We start from the raw sequence: 20,034 nt of genomic DNA on the forward strand, positions 1-20,034 counted from the left end.
ATGTATATGGCAGAGGGACATTGCTGGCACATGATGGAATATATCACATTGGTAGATGTGCAGGTGAACAAGCCTCTGATGGTGTGGCTAATGTGATTAGGTCCTATGATGGTATCTGAATAGATATGTGGACAGAGTTGGCAACGGGCTTTGTTCCAAGGATAAGTTCCTAGGTTAGTGTTTTTGTTGTGTGGTTGCTGGTGAGTATTTGCTTCCGGTTGGGAGGCTGTCTGTAAGTGAGGACTGGCCCGTCTCCCAAGTTCTGTGAGAGTGAGGGATTGTCCTTCAGGATAGGTTGCAGATTCTTGATGATGTGCTGGAGAGGTTTTAGTTGGGGGCTGAAGGCAACGGCTAGTGGCGTTCTGTTACTTTCTTTGTTGGACCTGTCCTGGAATAGGTGACTTCTAGGTATTCTTCTAGCTCTATCAATCTGTTTTTTCACTTCAGCAGGTGGGTATTGTAGTTTTAAGAACACTTGATAGAGATCTTGTAGGTGTTTGTCTCTGTCTGAGGGATTGGAGCAAATGTGGTTGTATCTTAGAGCTTGGCTGTAGACAACGGATCGTATGGTGTGGTCTGGATGAAAGCTGGAGGCACGTAGGTAAGTATAGTGGTCAGTAGGTTTCCGGTATAAAGTGGTGTTTGTGTGACCATCGCTTATTAGTACTGTAGTGTCCAGGAAGTGGATCTCTTGTGTGGACTGGTCCAGGCTGAGGTTGATGGTGGGAGGGAAATTGTTGAAATCATGGTGGAATTCCTCAAGAACTTCTCTTCCATGCGTCCAGATGATGAAGATGTCATCAATGTAGTACAAGAAGGGTAGGGGCATTAGGGGACGAGAGCTGAGGAAGCGTTGTTCTAAGTCAGCAATAAAAATGTTGGCATACTGTGAGGTCATGCAGGTACCCATAGCAGTTCCGCCGAATTGAAGGTATACAATTGTCCCCAAATGTGAAACAGTTGTGGATGAGGACAAAGTCAAAGTTCAGCCACCATGTTTGCTGTGACATTATCGGGGATACTGTTCCTGATGGCCTGTAGTCCATCTGTGTGTGGAATGTTGGTGTAGAGGGCTTCTACATCCATAGTGGCCAGGATGATGTTTTCTGGAGGATCACCAATGGACTGTATTTTCCTCAGGAAGTCAGTGGTGTCTTGAAGATAGCTAAGAGTGCTAGTAGTGCAGGGCCTGAGGAGAGAGTCTACATAGCCAGACAATCCTGCCCTTAGGGTGCCAATACCTGAGATGATGGGGTGTCCAGGATTTCCAGGTTTATGGATCTTGGGTAGCAGATAGAATACCCCTGGTCGGAGTTCTAGGGGTGTGTCTGTGCAGATTTGTTCCTGTGCTTTTTCAGGGAGTTTCCTGAGCAAATGGTGTAGTTTCTTTAGGTAACCCTCAGTGGGATCAGAAAGTAATGGCCTGTAGAATGTGGTGTTAAAGAGCTGCCTAGCAGCCTCTTGTTCATATTCTGACCTATTCATGATGACAACAGCGTCTCCTTTGTCAGCCTTTTTGATTATGTCGTCAGAGTTGTTCCTGAGGCTGTGGATGGCATTGTGTTCTGCACAGTTGAGCTTATGGGGCAAGTGATACTGTTTTTCCACAACTTCAGTCCGTGCACATCAGCGGAAGCACTCTATATAAAGTCCAGTCTGTTGTTTCAACCTTCAGGATGAGTCCACGCAGAATCTTTCTTTTTGTAGTGTTGGTAGCAAGGTTTCTGTGGATTAGAGTACTGTTCAGAGGTGTGTTGAAACATTCCTTCAGTCGGAGACGTTGAAAGTAGGATTCCAGGTCACCACAGAACTGTATCATGTCCGTGGGGGTGGAGGGGCAGAAGGAGAGGCCCCGAGACAGAACAGACTCTACAGCCGGGCTAAGAGTATAGCTGGATAAATTAACAATATTGTTGGGTGAGTTAAGGCCACTACTGTTGTGGCCCCTTGTGGCATGTAGTAGTTTAGATAATTTAGTGTCCTTTTTCCTTTATAGAGAAGCAAAATGTGTGTTTAAATGGCTTGTCTAGTTTTTGTAAAGTCCAGTCGCGTGTGTTAGACTTTACAAAAACTAGACAAGCCATTTACCAATGTCTCCATCTGTATGTGGGGGGAAAGGCGAAGGATAAGATCTTGAAAGGAAAAAGCTCACAACCAATGTCTCCTCAGCTATAGTCACTTAGCACTAAAACTGGTTAAACGAAGAGTTAAAGATGATGGCCACTACACAGCAATGCAACTAAAGACTGTGGAGAGCAAAGGATGGACAAAAACATGATGGGCTGAATAAGGAGGGTGAAAAGTTTTTATATTGATTGGTCCTGGCCTTGTGACCAGTGAAGACAGGAACAACGAGGAATACAGACTAACACAACTACCGCTCTGATAGAAAACAGGAAGAAACTGCACTGAAAACTGACCAAAAAAAAAATCAGTTATTTTTATCACAAATTGTAAGTAAGGGCCAACAGGATATAATATAGAATTACCTTATATACCACTCCCATTAATCTTAGTTCTTCTAAAACATCAAAAATGTATTGACTATCAGTTTTCTGAACAGCATGAATATAAAAGGTCAGATATAAAAATTTGAATTTGTGTTGGAGCACAAACTTTTTCTTAGTTCTATTCTTCTAAAATATAAACCACATATTTTAAGCATTTCATAATAAATCAACCCTTAAATTTAACTTCTTAAATAGTAACCCATGACTTTTTTGGGGTGGAGGATGGGGATTAATTAAGTAGCATGTTTAAATATTTTTAGAAGAGGTGGTCATGAGAAGAAAAAAGTTGTCCAGCCAGCAAACCAGCAGTCACAAGCACATTCATTCCTCACCCTGAAGGTTTAGCGAAACATGTAAGCAGTGCTTGCTCTGAAAGCTAGTTTGACTGGTGCACTTTAGAAGGCTGATGGCAAATCTATGGCACAGCATTGTCAATGCTAGTAACAGGTGTCTTGCATAAAGTTCTGAACCTGAAATGAGGTGATGAGACAAAGCGAGGGAAAGACAGGGCAAAAAGACTATAAAGAAGCAACATAAGTGGCCTGGGAAGAGGACAGATAGGAAGGCTTGTAAAAGGGGGAAAGCAAACTAATGAGGGTAACAAAAAGATAACAAAAACCGACAAAGATTTGCTGATTACCAAAAATCTATTTAACAACTATGCTTAATAAGATTTGCTAACATCACAACCATTTGGAACTTCAGAAGATCGTTTACTGTAGTCCTCCTTTCGTCCCCAATCTTGGTATTTTTGTAAGGTAAATTCTCATTTCAGCACAGAGAGGACTTCATGTACAAACCCTTACTTGACATTGCAACTTCCTGTTTTAAGAGCATTGCATTTTCTCCAAGTAAACAGCAATGAGTACTACAAGAGAGTGTCATCACTGATATGCTTATTTCTACTCATTGAATAAAATTCTTAGCTATTCTGCTAATATTTATATGGCAGATTGCTGTGCATTGTACCACACCATCAATCTTGCTCTTGTCTAGATAGACTGAAGGGGCACCAAAATCTTTAGCAGTGATAAAGAACTGAATGCTTTTTATATAGTCTTAGTGGGGAAAATAGGATGGTTCTCTTTACAGAGTGTGAAAGGAAATAATATTTTAATTCATGCTTAACATTTGATTGCAATACCTCAAGACTGAATTAAGTAATAAAGGCACAAAGTATAAAATGAGTGGGAAGACTATTTTAATACAGGTACTTGCTGTAGCTATTACAGATTAAAAATTCAAAACAAATTCAAACTCACTTAAGGTTTTGTTTTGAATTTTTTTCCCCCTCAAAATGGAAGAAGCTGCATCCTACTGGATTGGCTTGTGGAAATCGTTTCAGAATAGAGAATTTCAAGAATCCTTTGGCCTCAGATATACAACCCCTTTTATTTAACTTCATCTAATTGAAGACATCTGTAAGTGGTGCCACACAAAATTTAATTCAAGCTTCGAAACGTCAATAAAAAATGTCTGTAAGAAAGAATACTAGCATAAACCTAGCAGGGAAGCGTACATCAGAATCTATGCAGCCATACAAAATTAGAAATATAATGGAAATCTGCTGCCTGACTTGACGAGGTGATAAAAGCCCTTTTCCTATAAAGTCTAATGAGCTCTATTAGTCTTCAGCTTGCAGGAATGTAAAGGGGGGTGGATTCAGCAGAGAAAAGTAACAAACTCTCCACACATGGCTTCATTCAAACTGCAACATATCAAATTACTGGTGTAATTACTATAACCTGACAATTTCATTACCATCATGTGGTTGTTAACTCTTTAAGACATACAAAGACAGTACCACATTTTTGTTTCCCAGTATTTTTTCTGGAAATGAAGTAATCTCAATCATCATTCCAAACTGTGAACTCCTTGCTCAGTTCTTAGTCACTAGTCCTGGATTCCTCTTTAGAACAAAAGCAGATAAGATTAAAAAGTGATGTGTTCACTTAATCTTCCTTTACTTCACAATAAACCAGTTTTTACAAACAAACTGCCAAAAAGGTAAAAAATCTTTCTGAAAATATTTCTTAACATTGATTTTGCTTTTTGCTCATTTCTAGTTTATTTGTATTGACATAATAACCCAAAGTATGACATGAGATATTATGCATAGCCTCTTTCCCCCAGCCCGCCCTCCTCCCCTCCAAGTATTCTTCCATGGTTTTAATTCTTACAAGAAAAAACGATATTAAGCAAATTGAGGCTGACAGATTAGCCACTTTCTAGAAACCTGCTAGTGAACTTACTTTAAACCAGCAGAAGATCCATGTAACAAGCATGCATTTAGGAACCAGGGACTAGCTGTCAGGCTGTGCTAAAAACTTCTGCCAGCAATGAGAGCAAAGGAACAGAAAATTGGTGATCACATATAATCATAAGCATGTGAGCACAGTAAAGATCTCAGAGCCAGTTAGGCCCTGTAAACTATTGTGCTTTTAACATCTTGTGAGAATTTTCACTTACGCAAAGATTGTCCTGGTAACAGCCATCCTGGTTTGGCATGCAGGCCCCAACATTAAAAGAGTGGATCTTGAAAAGGTTAAAGTCTTATTGTACAATGTCACAACAATGGGATTGAGATGACCAGAATAAAAAAATCATGCTAGCCAAATTTCTGCAAATCCAACTGATGCAATAACCAACTTACCATTTGCATCCCTTTTAAGCAAAAACAAGGATGACTTATTTTAAAAAAGGATCTCTTTATAGACCTAGTGAGCAACCACAACCTTACTATATGGTGCGTCCCCAAAAGTGGCTTAAGGCTGTGCACTGGAGATGGACTCTTAAGGAAGGAAGAGAAAGGGGTTTGTTGATGGCTGAGGAAGTTAATTGCACCATAGAACCAAACAGGCATATTCATCAATTATTAAATTTATTATTTGTTTTGTTTTATCTTGGATTGGACTGTAGTAACAGAGTCAGAGAATCAGTTAAGAGGACAAAAACCAGACACTGCAACTGATAAACATTAACATAATCCATTTAAAATAAGACACACAGCTCCTCACTTGTTAAACCATCCTTTTGTAGGGACAAACACTCACTGAGGCTTGGTGCCATTAACATATGATATTACTATATAACATGTTTCACAATTAGCATATAAAATAAGCCTAGTCTTCAGAATACCAGGTGTCCTAAGTAGCATTGAATGATAAATGTCCTATGTGGGGGTTGGGGAAAGCAGATTAACACAATGAAAACTTTAGAATTTTACTTCATTTCTCCCCCTTTAATCCCCCTCAAAATATGCCAAGAAACCTTGCTAGACTGGCAATGAAGTTGATGTTGCTGGAATGCAGGGCCAGAAGGCCCTACCCTCTATAATGTTTGAGGGACACTAACGATGCCCTTAATAATTTGATAACTTCCTCTCTCAGACTATGGATAGATTCTGCATTAGTGACTACTACTGAAGAGAAGAGGGAAAAGATAGCATGGCAGTTATAACATTCAATCAGATACCCGGCCATTATTAAAAAAGCAAACACAAAAAATCCAACCACGATTTTTTCACATTAACTTAAATCAAAATCAATCAGAAATGTAGATGTCTTATTATCCTTTCATGACCTGATTCTACAATCCTGAAGAGCTTTGCTTGACCAAGGGCTTCCAGGTTTTGCCTCAATTTATGCAATCCCCAATACTAAAATATAGGTGTATTGTGTATACTAGAGTCAATGGGTGGATTTATCAAAAGAGCCTTAAGGAGTTAAGGTAACCAACTCCTACGGAAATTCAAAAGAAGAATGTGCCTCTCCCATAAGCACCTTTAAAAATCTCAGCCTATGCCCCTTACAGATGTCCTTTTATTGTAATACCTAGATAATGATCTGGTAGAAGTACAGTTTCAGAAGGCAGAAGAAACCAAGATACCCTGGCATTAAACAATTCCAAAGTTTAGAATTAGGATTAAATTCATACCTCAAGTGGAGAATCGCAGAGGAATCTTGTGAACTGCATGGATCGGATTTATCAGAAGCACAATCCCCAGAGAATAGTCAGAACAAACAGAACACACAAAACAGAAACAAGAGAATGTTAGCACTGAAGTTAAATTTTCTCTGTTAATTTGAATACACTGAAGTCTATGCAGTTTTGTTTTCCAAAATAAATCACTGAAAGTAAAAGCTGCTGATTCCATAAATTAAAATAAACCTTCCAAAAATATACCACTGTATGTCTTATTTACCACTACTAGAAGATAAAACTTGAACTAATTTTACAAAACATTTGAAATCTTCTGTTAAACACAAAACTCAGGCAAAAATACAAAATTGCCAGAAGGGCCTAAAGAAAGCTACATAAAATTATAGTTACATATACAAAGTCTGCTTCTGGTTTATTTTTATTCTCAATCCATGCCCTGAACAAGCTCAAAGTTCCTCTTCCCACCCCCATACCTCTTGCTCCTCCATCCCCTCGACTAGTGATGCAGCTTTTCCTACCATCCTTACCACTAAAGCACCTTTTTTTGGCCTTCCTGTTTGGTGGTAAAGATTAGTCAAATCTTAACATTTACAGGCAGAACATCATAGTCATAAATGTGCCTGCTCAGTTCCATGAAAGCCAACTTTCTGAAAGTGCAAGTGTTATCAAAACTAGAGTTTTTCTTCAACATATACTGATGTGCCACAAATAGTTTGACGTAAAAGGAGAAACTCAAACAGAAAGATTGTGATCATGTTCAAGATTTAAAAAAAAAAAAAAGACTACAAACATACAATAATGTAATTTAGCTAATGCCATTTATCTTCTAAATAAAGCAGCATAACTTTTATTTATTTTGCACATATATTTGTCAATATTTTAAAGATACTACAGGTATCGATGTATCCCAAAATGATTTTTTAAAATATAATCAATTTATTTAACAGATAGCATTATGTTGTGCAGTTTGATTCACTCCTCCCCTAATTAATTTACTATGATTGATGTAGGCAAAGGATGAAGGAGTATATGTACGGTACCATCGATAAACGGACTTCCCATGGCAAATTATCTTTCTTAGAACAGAATAAGGTACAAAAATGTCAACATTGTCAACACTGGCATTGTTGACCTTGGGCCAAAGTGCTATACATATCCTAAATAAACCCTTACTTATGAAAGTCAGTGTTTGTACAGGCAAACAGCTGTAAAACAGATCACTTAAAAATTAACTCCAGCCTCCTGAAGCTGCATAAACCTGCAATACACTAATTGGAGAATCAGTGAAGTACTAACTGAGTAGTCAGTCATAACCCTATATTATGGTATATGAGAAAAGACTGATTCTACAGTAAATTAATCAAGAGCTCAACAGAAATAAAATTTAAGTTTTTCCTAGGGCACTAATTTTGTTTACATTTTCTCCCAAACACATAATATCATGTTAACCTACAAATGAATGGTAAATATTTAGACATGTGCTTTAAGGAATGTCTATAAACAGCTGCTGAGGACAAGGGAACTGTGTGTTGTCTATAATTAGCCCTTTCAGATATGCTCACAAGGATTGGTTCAACACCCTGAGTAATTCTGAGTTTATTGCAGAGGCATGGGAAAATGTATGGTTGTAATATTTTAATTCTACTTCTGGATTCTGAAAAAAAGCACAAGTTTTATGTTTTCCAAAGAGCCATTCAAAGTTGAGGCACACAGGCTAAAAAGGGAGCAGAGATTTATAAATTCCTACATTGCTTGTCTGTTTTCTATGACCTTGATATCAATCATTATAGCTAATAGTTTCAGAAGGTTCTGGCACCAGAAAAAAAAAATGTTGTTAATTTTGATGTCAGAAGACCCCCATAGTTCTTAATCAGTAACTCTAGCTTTATGGTGCAAGTTTTACTCTTATCGGTAAGTAGGCTGAGCCAAAGACACTTTTCAAACAGTTTTATTGATTAAGGCCCTACTGTGCAAGTCATTTGATTTTAAAAAACATTTTTTATCTTAACCTAAAACTTATTTTCCACAGCCAAAACTGCCACTCACCAGAGAGTATATGTTGCCACAGTTATCTATTTACTGTTTGTCATAAATGCAGTCTCACTACCACAGCTACCCCAGATCATTGAAGATAAAAGTCAGCTTCCAAGAAAATACTGGAAACACAGAAGCAGCCTTTCTACTGGAGAAGTAATAACTCAGAATTATTTCACAATCTTATGGGAAACTAACTATTCCAAGTCATCCACTTGATTTCTTATCTAATTATTGCACGTTACTTTCCTCATCTATTCATATCTGCTAAAGTTTTCATATTAAATTATACATCTATTGATTTAACTTTCCTGACATTTTACCTAAGAAAGTCAAATATTTTAAAGAAGCAAGGAACTGATTGTTCCATAGAACCTGCAAATCTAAGATTGAATGAACTCTATATTTATAATTTCAGAAAAATCAACACAAATTGTTTAATATAATCCAGGAGCATAACACACTGTAAGTAAACTTACGAAACTTAGTTTCCAATCTAAATGTAAACATTTAGATAACTTCTGTTTACCTTTCAGTTCCACATGATTTTCAGTTAACAACAAACTATAATAATTGCAGTTAGGAAGTAGGCTTCACCAGATCAGTGCTTCAAATTCACCAAAATAGAATGATAGTGAAGATATAGACAAATATTAACAAATAGCCCAAACAAACAACCAATAAGCTCTCCAACATATTACACATAAGAATCTCTCTAAAACTAGCAGTGCCATGTTTTTTACTGTAATCGTAAATAAGTGATTCAATGATGCTGTAATTTTTGGCAGCAGTGGGACTGGTGAGAGGCAGAAAGGTTGTTAAATTTTGATGGATGCCCACATCTGCTATTCACTTTCATAAAAAATGCAATCTGACCAGCAAAACAAAGGTAATTTTTTTGGGTTCAGATTCACCCAATTTGAAGAGGAGGTCTGAAGTTCGCCATGAATGTAGAATTCAAGTTCATTCTCATATGCAAGACAATTACAAACACATTTCTAAAGCGCCGCCCCAAATGCAGGCGGTAAGTCGCCACAGTGCCTGCATTTATTTAGCATAAACCTTTTATCAACAGTTATTTGCAAATATTACTGGACATCTTTTGGCAAGTGCAAACTTTTCTAATGTTAACCTCAGATAAACCAATAACTTTCAGTCTTTTATACAGTGAACAATTATAAAATGAGTGCTACATTAATTTATCATCATAATCCAATGATTATTATAAATTGCCTACCACTACCAAAAAACTCTTGGGGAATTAATTTAAAACAAAATACAACTGAGAATAAAAAATAGATGAATATTCTACCAAAAAGCCACATTAAGAAAGCAATACTTTAAAAAAGGTATAGAAAGAACGTAGGGAAGTTTTTGTTTTAATCCAAAGAAACCAGTAGAAAAGATAAATACATGCTTCTAGAAAAATAAGTTTTCTGACTTTTTAGTGGGAAATTATGAGCTGCATCTGATGTTATGGGGAAATGACACCTACTTCTAACAACATGGGTTCTTTAAAAGCAAAATAGTAACCATAAAGCCAATGTATATAGCATGTATGGGGAAAGGGTTAGCTCTCAGTCTTGCTTCATATTAATGATTGTATAGTGATTTGAGCTCTTCAGAGGGAAGGAAAGGAATATTCTTTTTGACAGTGTTAGTTGTTTGCTTATCTTTGCAATTCATTTTGAAAAACAGAGGCAGATTAATAGCTGCCAGTTTCCCTTGGGGAAACAGGGTTATTTGTGAACTTAATCTTTGAACAGAGTTTTAACATTTAAAATGGAAGATGCCAAACTCTCAGCCCTGAAAACTAAAGTGATCTATCTTCACCCACAAAGACAGCCAACTGTCCACTTATCCGGTGGCTTCAGAATATTTTCATGAGTTCTGGAGCAAGCCCATTCCCTCTTCCTACCTATTGCAGTTCTGCTTGATTTAGGGGGCTGCATGCTGCACTGCAGGCTACTTGCAGGAAACTGGTGCACGGAGCTTGCAGAAGAAACAGCTTTTCTGCGGGCTTCCTGGAATTTTACGGACAGAAGATCCATCTAGTGAGCTTTTTCCTTCCTTCAAACTGTTTGCCAGTTCCCCCTGATGGCATTCTTCAGGTACTACAAACACACAGAGAGAAGACAACTCCATACAAGCCAAATGGAAGTTCCTCAGGATTCTCTCTGTGGGCTCGTCTTTCCAGGCTGAACTTTTTATTCTTTTATCCTCCTCTCCCTCCAGACCTGCTCCAGTTGTAGCACGGTGAGCATTATTGGGCAGGGTTTTAGGAGAACCGGGTAATTCCCAAATTTAAGTGCTACCGATTGGCAAGTAAAAAACAGACTAAAATCCCACAGACAGTAAGGACTTCATATGTGTTGATATCAATTAACCAGGCCTTTAAGGAACTATTTCACTCAGGTACAGAGAAAAGCCAACAAATTCCTTGTACAGGATCACTGTGGAAGGAAATGGCTGCTAAGTACACTTCAGCTATTGAAAGAGACCAGCCTGAGTCCATAAAAAGAAATAATACAGGAACAGACCTTGAAAAAAAAACCTTAGACAAAAAACAGAAATGTTTCCCCTTGGAGGTGACTAGCACAGGGTTTTAAGAACAGCTGGCACCCCTTCTTGTACCTTTAGCAAGCAAACAAGGCCTAAAAAATGTTTTGGGCTGTTTTTTTTTCTGATAGCTTTCCATTCATTGTAGTGACTTCTTCAAAACACTTGTTTTCCCTACTGATTTTGGCCTATTCCTATTGACAGTCACAATAAATACAGTTCGCACTTACAGTGTAGTTGCACCTTTCAAATATGAATTATTTAGTTTCAACCACCATGTAAAGTGAGGATGTATTATTTAACAGATGACACGAGCACAGAGATTTTTCAGAAGTGCTGAGCACTCAAAACTCCAGCAGAATTCACTGAGGACTGTACGTGCTGAGCATCACAAGAGTCAGGTTCTAAGTGACCTGGCCTAAGATAATACATTAAGTCTGCGGCTAACTTTGTTGCTTTTCTCTGCATCCCCACAATCATCTTTATCTGTCTAATAACCAGGTGTGCATATACCAAGGCCATGAGAAGGAACCTTCATTGCTGCAGTTCATATGGCTGATGGCTTGCCCACGGCTGTTTCAGTGAACTGGAGATCAAAACCAATAAGCCACTGCAGTTAAGGAGTATGGTGATCCAAAAAACTAAGCCACTGCTAGCGGCCATAAGGGAGAGAAAGAAAGTCAACTGAGCAAACTACTGCTGAAGCTTCCCCTGCCAGGTGTGGAGGGACAGAGAGTAGACGTTGTCCTAAGGTGGCTGGATCTCATAGTTCAAAGAGTGGCAGACAGAGCAGAAAGAGATGGTAAGGGGAGGAAAAAAACACAAAAAACCTCAACTAACGAAAAGAAGGTAATTGTACAAAATGCTGAAAGCTTGGCTGCCAGAGTCAAGAAAACTAGGATATTTGGTGTCTACATATTTCTTTAAGGACAAGAAAAAAGTTTAAATAATTTTACCCTCAAGCAAGAACTGGATGGAGCTACCCACTCTTCTGTCCAAAGTAGTGAAAGGCCATATTATGAGAAGAAACTGCCACCTATGTTTCTGTAACTGTTGTTGTTCTTTGTGTTACACATGTCCATTCCATATTTGGTGTGTGTGCACGCCTCATGCACAGCTATTGGAGAACTTTTTCTCCTCAGTGGTATCTGTTGGAGCAGCTCGAATATCCTCTGGTGTCATGCATAACTGCATGGAGATAAGGGGACAGAGCTGCCCCAACCCTCCTCAGTTCCTTCCTACCAACAGAGAAGAAAGGAGGGTGAGTCATGGAATGTACATGTGCAACACATCTCAAAGAGCTATACTTGAAGAAGGAGAGACACCTACCTTTCCATTTCTTCTCCTTCTTCAAGTGATTGGACATGTCCATTCCTGCCTCCACATTAGTGTACCTGCAATTGGACAACAACCCATGCAATACTAGCATCATTCTGGGAAATGGCATAATGAGCAACAAAGTTGTAGTCTGATGACCAAGTTGACACTCTGGAAATGTCTTGAAGGGCTACTTGCACCAGGAAAGATGCTGAAGCTGTCTGTGCTCTAACTGAACAGGCTAACACTCTAGGTGCTGGCGTGACATTAGCTAACTGGTAGCACAAATGAATGCAAGAAGGAATACCAGAGGAAATCTTAGGAGTGGAAACTGATTGTTGCAGTTGCAGGCAGAAACCAAACAACGGAATTAAGGATCTAAAGGATTTAGAGCAGTCCAAGTGGAAGCTAAAGCTCTTTTCACATCAAACGAATGAAGTTTCTCCTCATCTCTCTGAGTGTGAGGATTTGAAAAGAAAGTTGGAAAATAAATTGACTGATTAATATGGAAATTAGACACTACCTTTAGGAACTTTAGGTGAAGGCAGAAAAGACGGTTATTTATCTTTGTAACTGTTGTTCTTCGAGATGTGTTGTTCATATCCATTCCAATTAGGTGTGCGCACGCCGCGTGCACGTTCGTCGGAGACTTATTACCCTAGCAACACTCGGTGGGCCGGCAGGTCGCCCCCTGGAGTGGCGCCGGTATGGCGCCTGATATATACCCCTGCTGGCCCGCCCACTCCTCAGTTCCTTCTTGCCAGCTACTCCGACAGTGGGGAAGGAGGGCGGGTGTGGAATGGATATGAGCAACACTTCTCGAAGAACAACAGTTACAAAGGTGAGTAACCGTCTTTTCTTCTTCGAGTGCTTGCTCATATCCATTCCAATTAGGTGATTCCCAAGCCTTACCTAGGCGGTGGGGTCGGAGCGAGACGTTGTGGAATGTAAAACTGCTGCGCCGAAGGCGGCATCGTCTCTAGCCTGCTGGACCAGTGCATAGTGTGATGCAAAGGTGTGTACCGAAGACCAGGTGGCCGCGCGGCAGATTTCCTGTATGGGGACATGGGCCAAAAACGCGGCAGATGAAGCTTGAGCCCGGGTAGAATGGGCGGTAAGAGGACCCGTCGGAACATGGGCCAAGTCGTAACATGCCCGAATGCAGGATGTCACCCAGGACGCAATACACTGGGAGGAGATTGCCATGCCCTTCATGCGTTCCGCCACTGCCACAAACAATTGAGGTGAACGGCGGAAGGGTTTGGTCCTCTCAATGTAGAAGGCGAGAGCCCTTCGGACATCTAAAGAATGGAGCTGTTGCTCCCGTCCGGAGGAATGCGGCTTTGGGCAAAAGACTGGCAGGAAGATGTCCTGGTTAACATGAACGGCGGAGACGACCTTAGGGAGGAACGCCGGGTGTGGTCGCAGCTGTACCTTGTCCTTATGGAATACAGTATATGGAGGGTCCACAGTCAGTGCCCGAAGCTCCGAGACTCGTCTAGCCGAGGTGATAGCGACTAAGAAGGCCACTTTCCAGGACAGGTACAGCAGCGAGCATGTGGCTAAAGGTTCAAAGGGGGGCGCCATGAGCCTGGTTAAGACAAGGTTCAGGTCCCAAGTAGGGGTAGGCCGTTTGACCTGAGGTTATAGTCGCTCCAAGCCCTTGATGAATCTTGACACCATAGGGTGGGAAAAAACTGACTTACCAGCCTCGCCTGGATGGAAGGTGGATATAGCCGTGAGATCGTAGAGACTCGTAGAGAGGAGATCACCAATCCCTGCTGCTTGAGTGACCACACGTAGTCCAGAATAGTGGGGACTACTACGGAATGTGGAGAATGGCCGTGTTGGCTGCACCAGTGGCAGAAGCGCTTCCATTTTGCGAGGTAGGTTGAACGCGTGGAAGGCTTCCTGCTGCCCAGCAACACTTGTTGTACTGCTGCGGAACAGCGCAACTCCGACTGGAACCATGCAGTTAGATGGAGGGACTGTAGGTCCGGATGGCGCATCCTGCCGAATTCTTGCGTGATCAGATCCGGCCAAAGAGGCAGGGGAATTGGGTCTGCCAGGGGCAGGTCAGGCAGCATGGTGTACCAGGGCTGCCGCGGCCAAGCCGGAGTGATCAGGATGAGGCAGGCTCTGTCTCTCCGGATCTTGATCAGGACTCAGTGGACAAGAGGAAAGGGTGGAAAGGCTTAACAGAGACGACCCATCCACGGGATCAGGAATGCGTCCGACAGGGAGCCCGGGGAGCGACCCTGTAGAGAGCAGAACCCCTGGCATTTCCTGTTCGATCTGGAGGCGAACAGGTCTATGCGGGGAAATCCCCACCTCCGGAAAATCGAATAAAGGACATCCGGACGGATGGACCATTTGTGGGATAGAAAGGATCTGCTCAGGTGATCCGCGAGGGTGTTCCGTACTCCCGGGAGAAAGGAGGCCACTAGATGTATAGAGTGGGCTATACAAAAGTCCCACAGGCGTATTGCTTCCTGACACAGCGGGGAGGACTGAGTCCCGCCCTGCTTGTTGATGTAATACATGGCCGTTGTGTTGTCTGTGAACACCGCAACACAACGGCCGTGTAAATGGCGTTGAAACGTTTGGCATGCCAATCGGACTGCTCGCAGCTCACGCACATTGATGTGGAGCGTTAGCTCCCTTGGCGACCAGAGACCCTGTGTGCGTAGGGTCCCCAGGTGGGCACCCCAGCCCAGCCATGACGCGTCCGTTGTCAGGGACACGGAGGGCTGGGGGGGTGAAACGGTAGGCCCGCACACACTTGGGAGGACGTCGTCCACCAGCCAAGGGAGCCTAGAACATTTGGTGGAATCGTTATGATTGTGTCTATGGCGTCCCTGCCTGGCCGATAGACTGACGTGAGCCAGGTCTGCAGCGGGCGCATGCGCAGTCTTGCATGCCTCGTGACGAAGGTGCATGCCGCCATGTGCCCCAGGAGAGCGAGGCAAGTTCGAGCAGAAGTGGTCGGAAAGGCTTGTAGACTTTTGACCAGGGAAACTGTGGCTTGGAACCGCTGCAGGGGTAAACTGGCTGTCGCAAGGTTGGAGTCCAGCATTGCCCCGATGAACTCTATCCTCTGTGTAGGCACCAGAGTGGACTTGTCTGGGTTGATGGTCAACCCTAGACTCACAAACAGCTCCCTGATGATGGTGACGTGGCCGATCACCTGCGCCTCCAAAGTGCCTCGGATAAGCCAGTCGTTGAGGTAAGGGAAGACGTGAATACGACGACGGTGCAGGGAAGCAGCGACGACCACCATACATTTGGTGAATACCCAAGGGGCCGAGGAGAGACCAAAGGGGAGGACAGTAAATTGGTAGCGATCCTGATTTACCACAAAGCGCAGATACCTCCTGTGCGGAGGAAAAATTGCAATGTGGAAGTATGCGTCCTTCATGTCGAGAGCAGCGTACCAATCTCCGGGATCCAGGGAAGGAATGATGGTTCGTAAGGATACCATGCGGAACTTGAACTTTTTGATGAATTTGTTCCGTCCTCGCAGGTCCAGGATGGGTCGGAGGCCCCCTTTTGACTTGAGGATTAAGAAATACCAGGAATAAAACCCCTTGCCCCTTAACGCCTCCGGCACCTCCTCTATAGCTCCGATGAATAGGAGCTTGCAAACCTCCTGGATGATAAGTTGCTCGTGAGAGGGGTCCCTGAAGAGGGACGAGGAGGGAGGATGGGAGGGGGGTGGAGAAATAAACTGAAGACGGTATCCAAACTTCACCATGCGTAGGACCCAACGGTCCAAGGTCAGTTGGGACCACGCCGGCAGGAAGGGGTGGAGGCGGTTGAGAAAATGAAGAGGATCCAGGGATGGGATTGGTATACTGCTCTCGGGCGCACTCTCAAAAGTTTGCTTTGGGTCCCTGCGGTGGTTTGGCGAACCCAGAATTGTTACCCCCTTGAGGATCCGACTGACGTCTGCGGTTCGGGCAGCCTCATCTCCGGGTAGAATCTTGTCTGGGTCAAGGTGGGGGGTAAGGGCGCTAAGATTGTGGGCGGAATGACCGTCTCTGAGTCTGGGGTGTGTGCATTCCCAGTGAACGCATGATAACCCGGTTATCCTTCAGACTCTGTAGTCTGGGATCTGTTTTCTCAGAAAAAAGACCCTGCCCGTCGAATGGCAGGTCTTGGATTGTATACTGCAACTTGGGCCGTAGTCCGGAAGCCTGAAGCCACGAAATGCGACGCATGGCTACACCAGATGCCAGCGTTCTGGCTGCCGAATCTGCGGCATCTAAGGACGCTTGCAGTGTGGTCCTGGCGACCCTCTTTCCCTCTTCCAGAAGAGCTGAAAATTCCTGGCGTGAGTCCTGGGGAACTAATTCAGTGAACTTGCCGACAGCCTCCCAGGCGTTGTAGCTGTATCGGCTCAAGAGGGCCTGCTGGTTCACCACACGGAGCTGAAGGCCTCCCGCAGAGTAAATCTTGCGGCCCAGCAAGTCCATGCGCCTGGCTTCTCTGGATTTTGGCGCAGGAGCTTGTTGGCCATGGCGCTCCCACTCGTTGACTGATTGTACCAACAACGAGAAGGGGGCGGAGTGAACGTAGAGGTACTCATACCCCTTGGATGGCACCATATATTTTCTTTCCACTCCGCAGGCTGTGGGTGGGATGGAGGCCGGAGACTGCCATATGGTGTCCGCCTTTGCCTGGATGGATTTGATGAAGGGGAGGGCCACCCTGGTCGGCGCTTCTGCAGAGAGTATGCTGACCACCGGGTCCTCCACTTCAGGAACTTCCTCTACAGGAAGGTTTATATTTTGGGTAACGCACCCCAGAAGGTCCTGATGTGCCCGGAGATCAATCGGCGGGGGCCCCGATGATGATGTGCCTGCTACCTCCTCATCCGGGGAAGAGGAAGAAGATAACCCAGGGAGGAGTGGTTCTTGTACGGAAGCCTCGTCCTGAGGGACCTCCGTCTCTGGGACGTCCTGCTGTGCCAGGGAACGTGCAGGGTCTTCCTCCGTACCCGAGGGGGGAGGCCGGCTGACTGTGGCCTCTGGTGCACAGTGCTCCGAATGGCTGGAGCATGCTAGGCCCAATGGCTCGCCCTGGGCTTGGTGGTAGGCCCAATGGCTCGCCCTGGGCTTGGTGGTAGGCCCAAGGCGTCCAAAAGGACCATTGCGGTGGTCCATCCAGGTGGGCCTGTGCATCAGAACCCCCGTAGGAGGCGCTGTCCCCATGTGGAGAGGCGGACACGTGACGTGAAGGCCACGGAGGAGCTGACGATGACTGTGCGAGGCCTCTGCACCCATAGATTTCGCCTCTGCGCGGTGCCGGTGAGCGGTATCGGGAGTCGTGGTGGTATCTCGATCGGGACCGGGACCTGCTACCAGCTCGGTGCCGGGAGGTCGACCAGTGCCGTGTGCTGTCATGCCGGGAACGGCTGCGGTAGGAGCGTCGGTGCCGCAATCTGGACCGATGCCGGGAGTAGTACGACGGCGACCGGGATCTCGAGCGTTGCCGCGAGTACGACCGGTGCCGCAGGGAACAGTACCGGGACTGCGAGCGGCGCCGGGATCTTGAGTGACGACACTGATAGCCTTTCAATGTGGAGCGGGACCAACGGTGCTCGGTAGTGCCCGGCGAACGCGGCCGCACCATGGTGATCTTGCCCATCGACTGAATAACCCGCACCGGCTGTGCCGGGGGTTCGGGCAGTTCAGGCTCTGTGAGAACGATGAGGTCGCGTGCCACGGAGAAGGTCTCCGGTGTGGAGGGTGCGACGAGCTCAACCGCAGGTCGTGCTGGGGAGCTGAGAGGCACCGGACTCAACGGCTCCAGAGGAGCTGGAATCGACGGTGCGGCGATACTCGGTGCCGCGGCAGATGACGGTGCCGGGTGGTCCAGTTTAGAAGTACGCTCCGACTGCGGTGCAGTTGTAGGTGCCACAGGAGCCTTGTGCTTCTTGCTCCTCGGGGAGAGGGAGCGGTGCCGGCTGGGGTGCTGGGCCAGTGAAGGGCAGGGAAGCGAAGCCCTTGTCGGTGCCGGGCGGTCCGGAGCGGAGGAAACGCTTGGTCCCGGTGCCAGAGTCAGTGCCGACGATGGGGGAGTCAGCGCTGCCTCCATCAAGAGCTGCTTTAAGTGACTGTCCCGCTCTTTCTTTGTCCGGGGCTTAAACGCCTTGCAGATCCGGCACTTGTCCGCAAGGTGGGACTCGCCTAGGCACCTCAGACAGGAGTTGTGCGGATCTCCTGTGGGCATCGGCCGATGACAGGCCGCACAAGGTTTGAAACCCGGTGAACCGGGCATGGGCCCCGGTACCGGGGGGAGGAAAAGGGGCGAACCCCCGATCCTCTATAACTATATACAGAACTATAAATTGCTAATTTTAAACACTAACTAGAACTACAGTAAAAGAACTATATACACGATACTACACAGGAGTGAAACGCTAGGGAGGTAGAGAACAGCTAGCCGTGCTCCACAGTTCCAAACACCGACACGGGCGGTAAGAAGGAACTGAGGAGCGGGCGGGCCAGCAGGGGTATATATCAGGCGCCATACCGGCCCACCGAGTGTTGCTAGGGTAAAAAGTCCCCGACGAACGTGCACGCAGCGCGCGCACACCTAATTGGAATGGATATGAGCAAGCACTCGAAGAAGAAGTAAACTTTACTCTTAGAGAAACCTGTATAAGGAAGCTCTAACACCAAAACTCTCAACTCACCTGCTGTCTTTGATGAAGTTATTGCAACCACAAACATCACTTTCGTAGAGAGGGGGAGCAGGGAGCAAGTCTTGGTAAAATTAATGGGGCCGCCCTTTGAAATACTCATCACCAGAGTCAGATCCTATGGAGAACAGGTTCTTGTACCTGTGGGTCTAATCACCATAACCCTTGTAGCAATCTGATAGTCATGCAGTTGGAAAAAATGAATCTATTATCCACTGAAGGATAGAAAGCTGAAATAGCTTCCAAATATACTTTAATATAGCTGTCAGACCTTGATGTTTTAGGTGTGAAAAATAGTCCAATATGTGGCTAGTAAAAGCCTGCTATGCCAAGAGATACTTCTATTGATATAAGATTTAAAAGGAAAAAAAAATCATCAGGTAAGTACACCTGGGCTTTCTACTGTTCAACAGTAATTACAGAATATCCTTAGAGCAAAATAAGGGAGAAGCGGTGGATGTGGTATACCTAGACTTTAGTCAGGCATTTGATACGGTCTCGCATGATATCCTTATCGATAAACTAGGCAAATACAATTTAGATGGGGCTACTATAAGGTGGGTGCATAACTGGCTGGATAACCATACTCAGAGTGTAGTTATTAATGGCTCCCAATCCTGCTGGAAAGGTATAACAAATGGGGTTCCGCAGGGGTCTGTTTTGGGACCGGCTCTGTTCAATATCTTCATCAACGACTTAGATGTTGGCATAGAAAGTACACTTATTAAGTTTGCAGACGATACCAAACTGGGAGGGATTGCAACTGCTTTGGAGGACAGGGTCAAAATTCAAAATGATCTGGACAAATTGGAGAAATGGTCTGAGGTAAAGTGGATGAAATTCAATAAAGACAAATGCTAAGTGCTCCACTTAGGATGGAACAATCAGTTTCACACATACAGAATGGGAACAGACTGTCTAGGAAGGAGTATGGCAGAAAGAGATCTAGGGGTTATAGTGGACCAC

The 20,034-nt window shown here is 44.2% G+C and overlaps 1 protein-coding gene across 11 annotated transcripts in view; it reads right to left on the reverse strand.

The window, feature by feature from the left end:
* Positions 1-20,034, reverse strand: part of ATE1 (arginyltransferase 1) — a 185,817-nt gene that overhangs the window by 117,921 nt on the left and 47,862 nt on the right. For 10 of the 11 annotated variants that reach the window (XM_030571238.1, XM_030571237.1, XM_030571236.1 and 7 more), the window contains one exon: positions 6,447-6,479. The exons of the other annotated variant lie outside the window; for it this stretch is intronic. In XM_030571238.1, the coding sequence (XP_030427098.1) occupies positions 6,447-6,479 (33 nt within the window). The remainder of the gene's footprint in view (positions 1-6,446; positions 6,480-20,034) is intronic. 11 annotated transcript variants of the gene reach the window in all.

The sequence above is a fragment of the Gopherus evgoodei genome, chromosome 7 (genome assembly GCF_007399415.2).
Source record: "Gopherus evgoodei ecotype Sinaloan lineage chromosome 7, rGopEvg1_v1.p, whole genome shotgun sequence".
NCBI classification, from domain to species: Eukaryota; Metazoa; Chordata; order Testudines; family Testudinidae; genus Gopherus; species Gopherus evgoodei.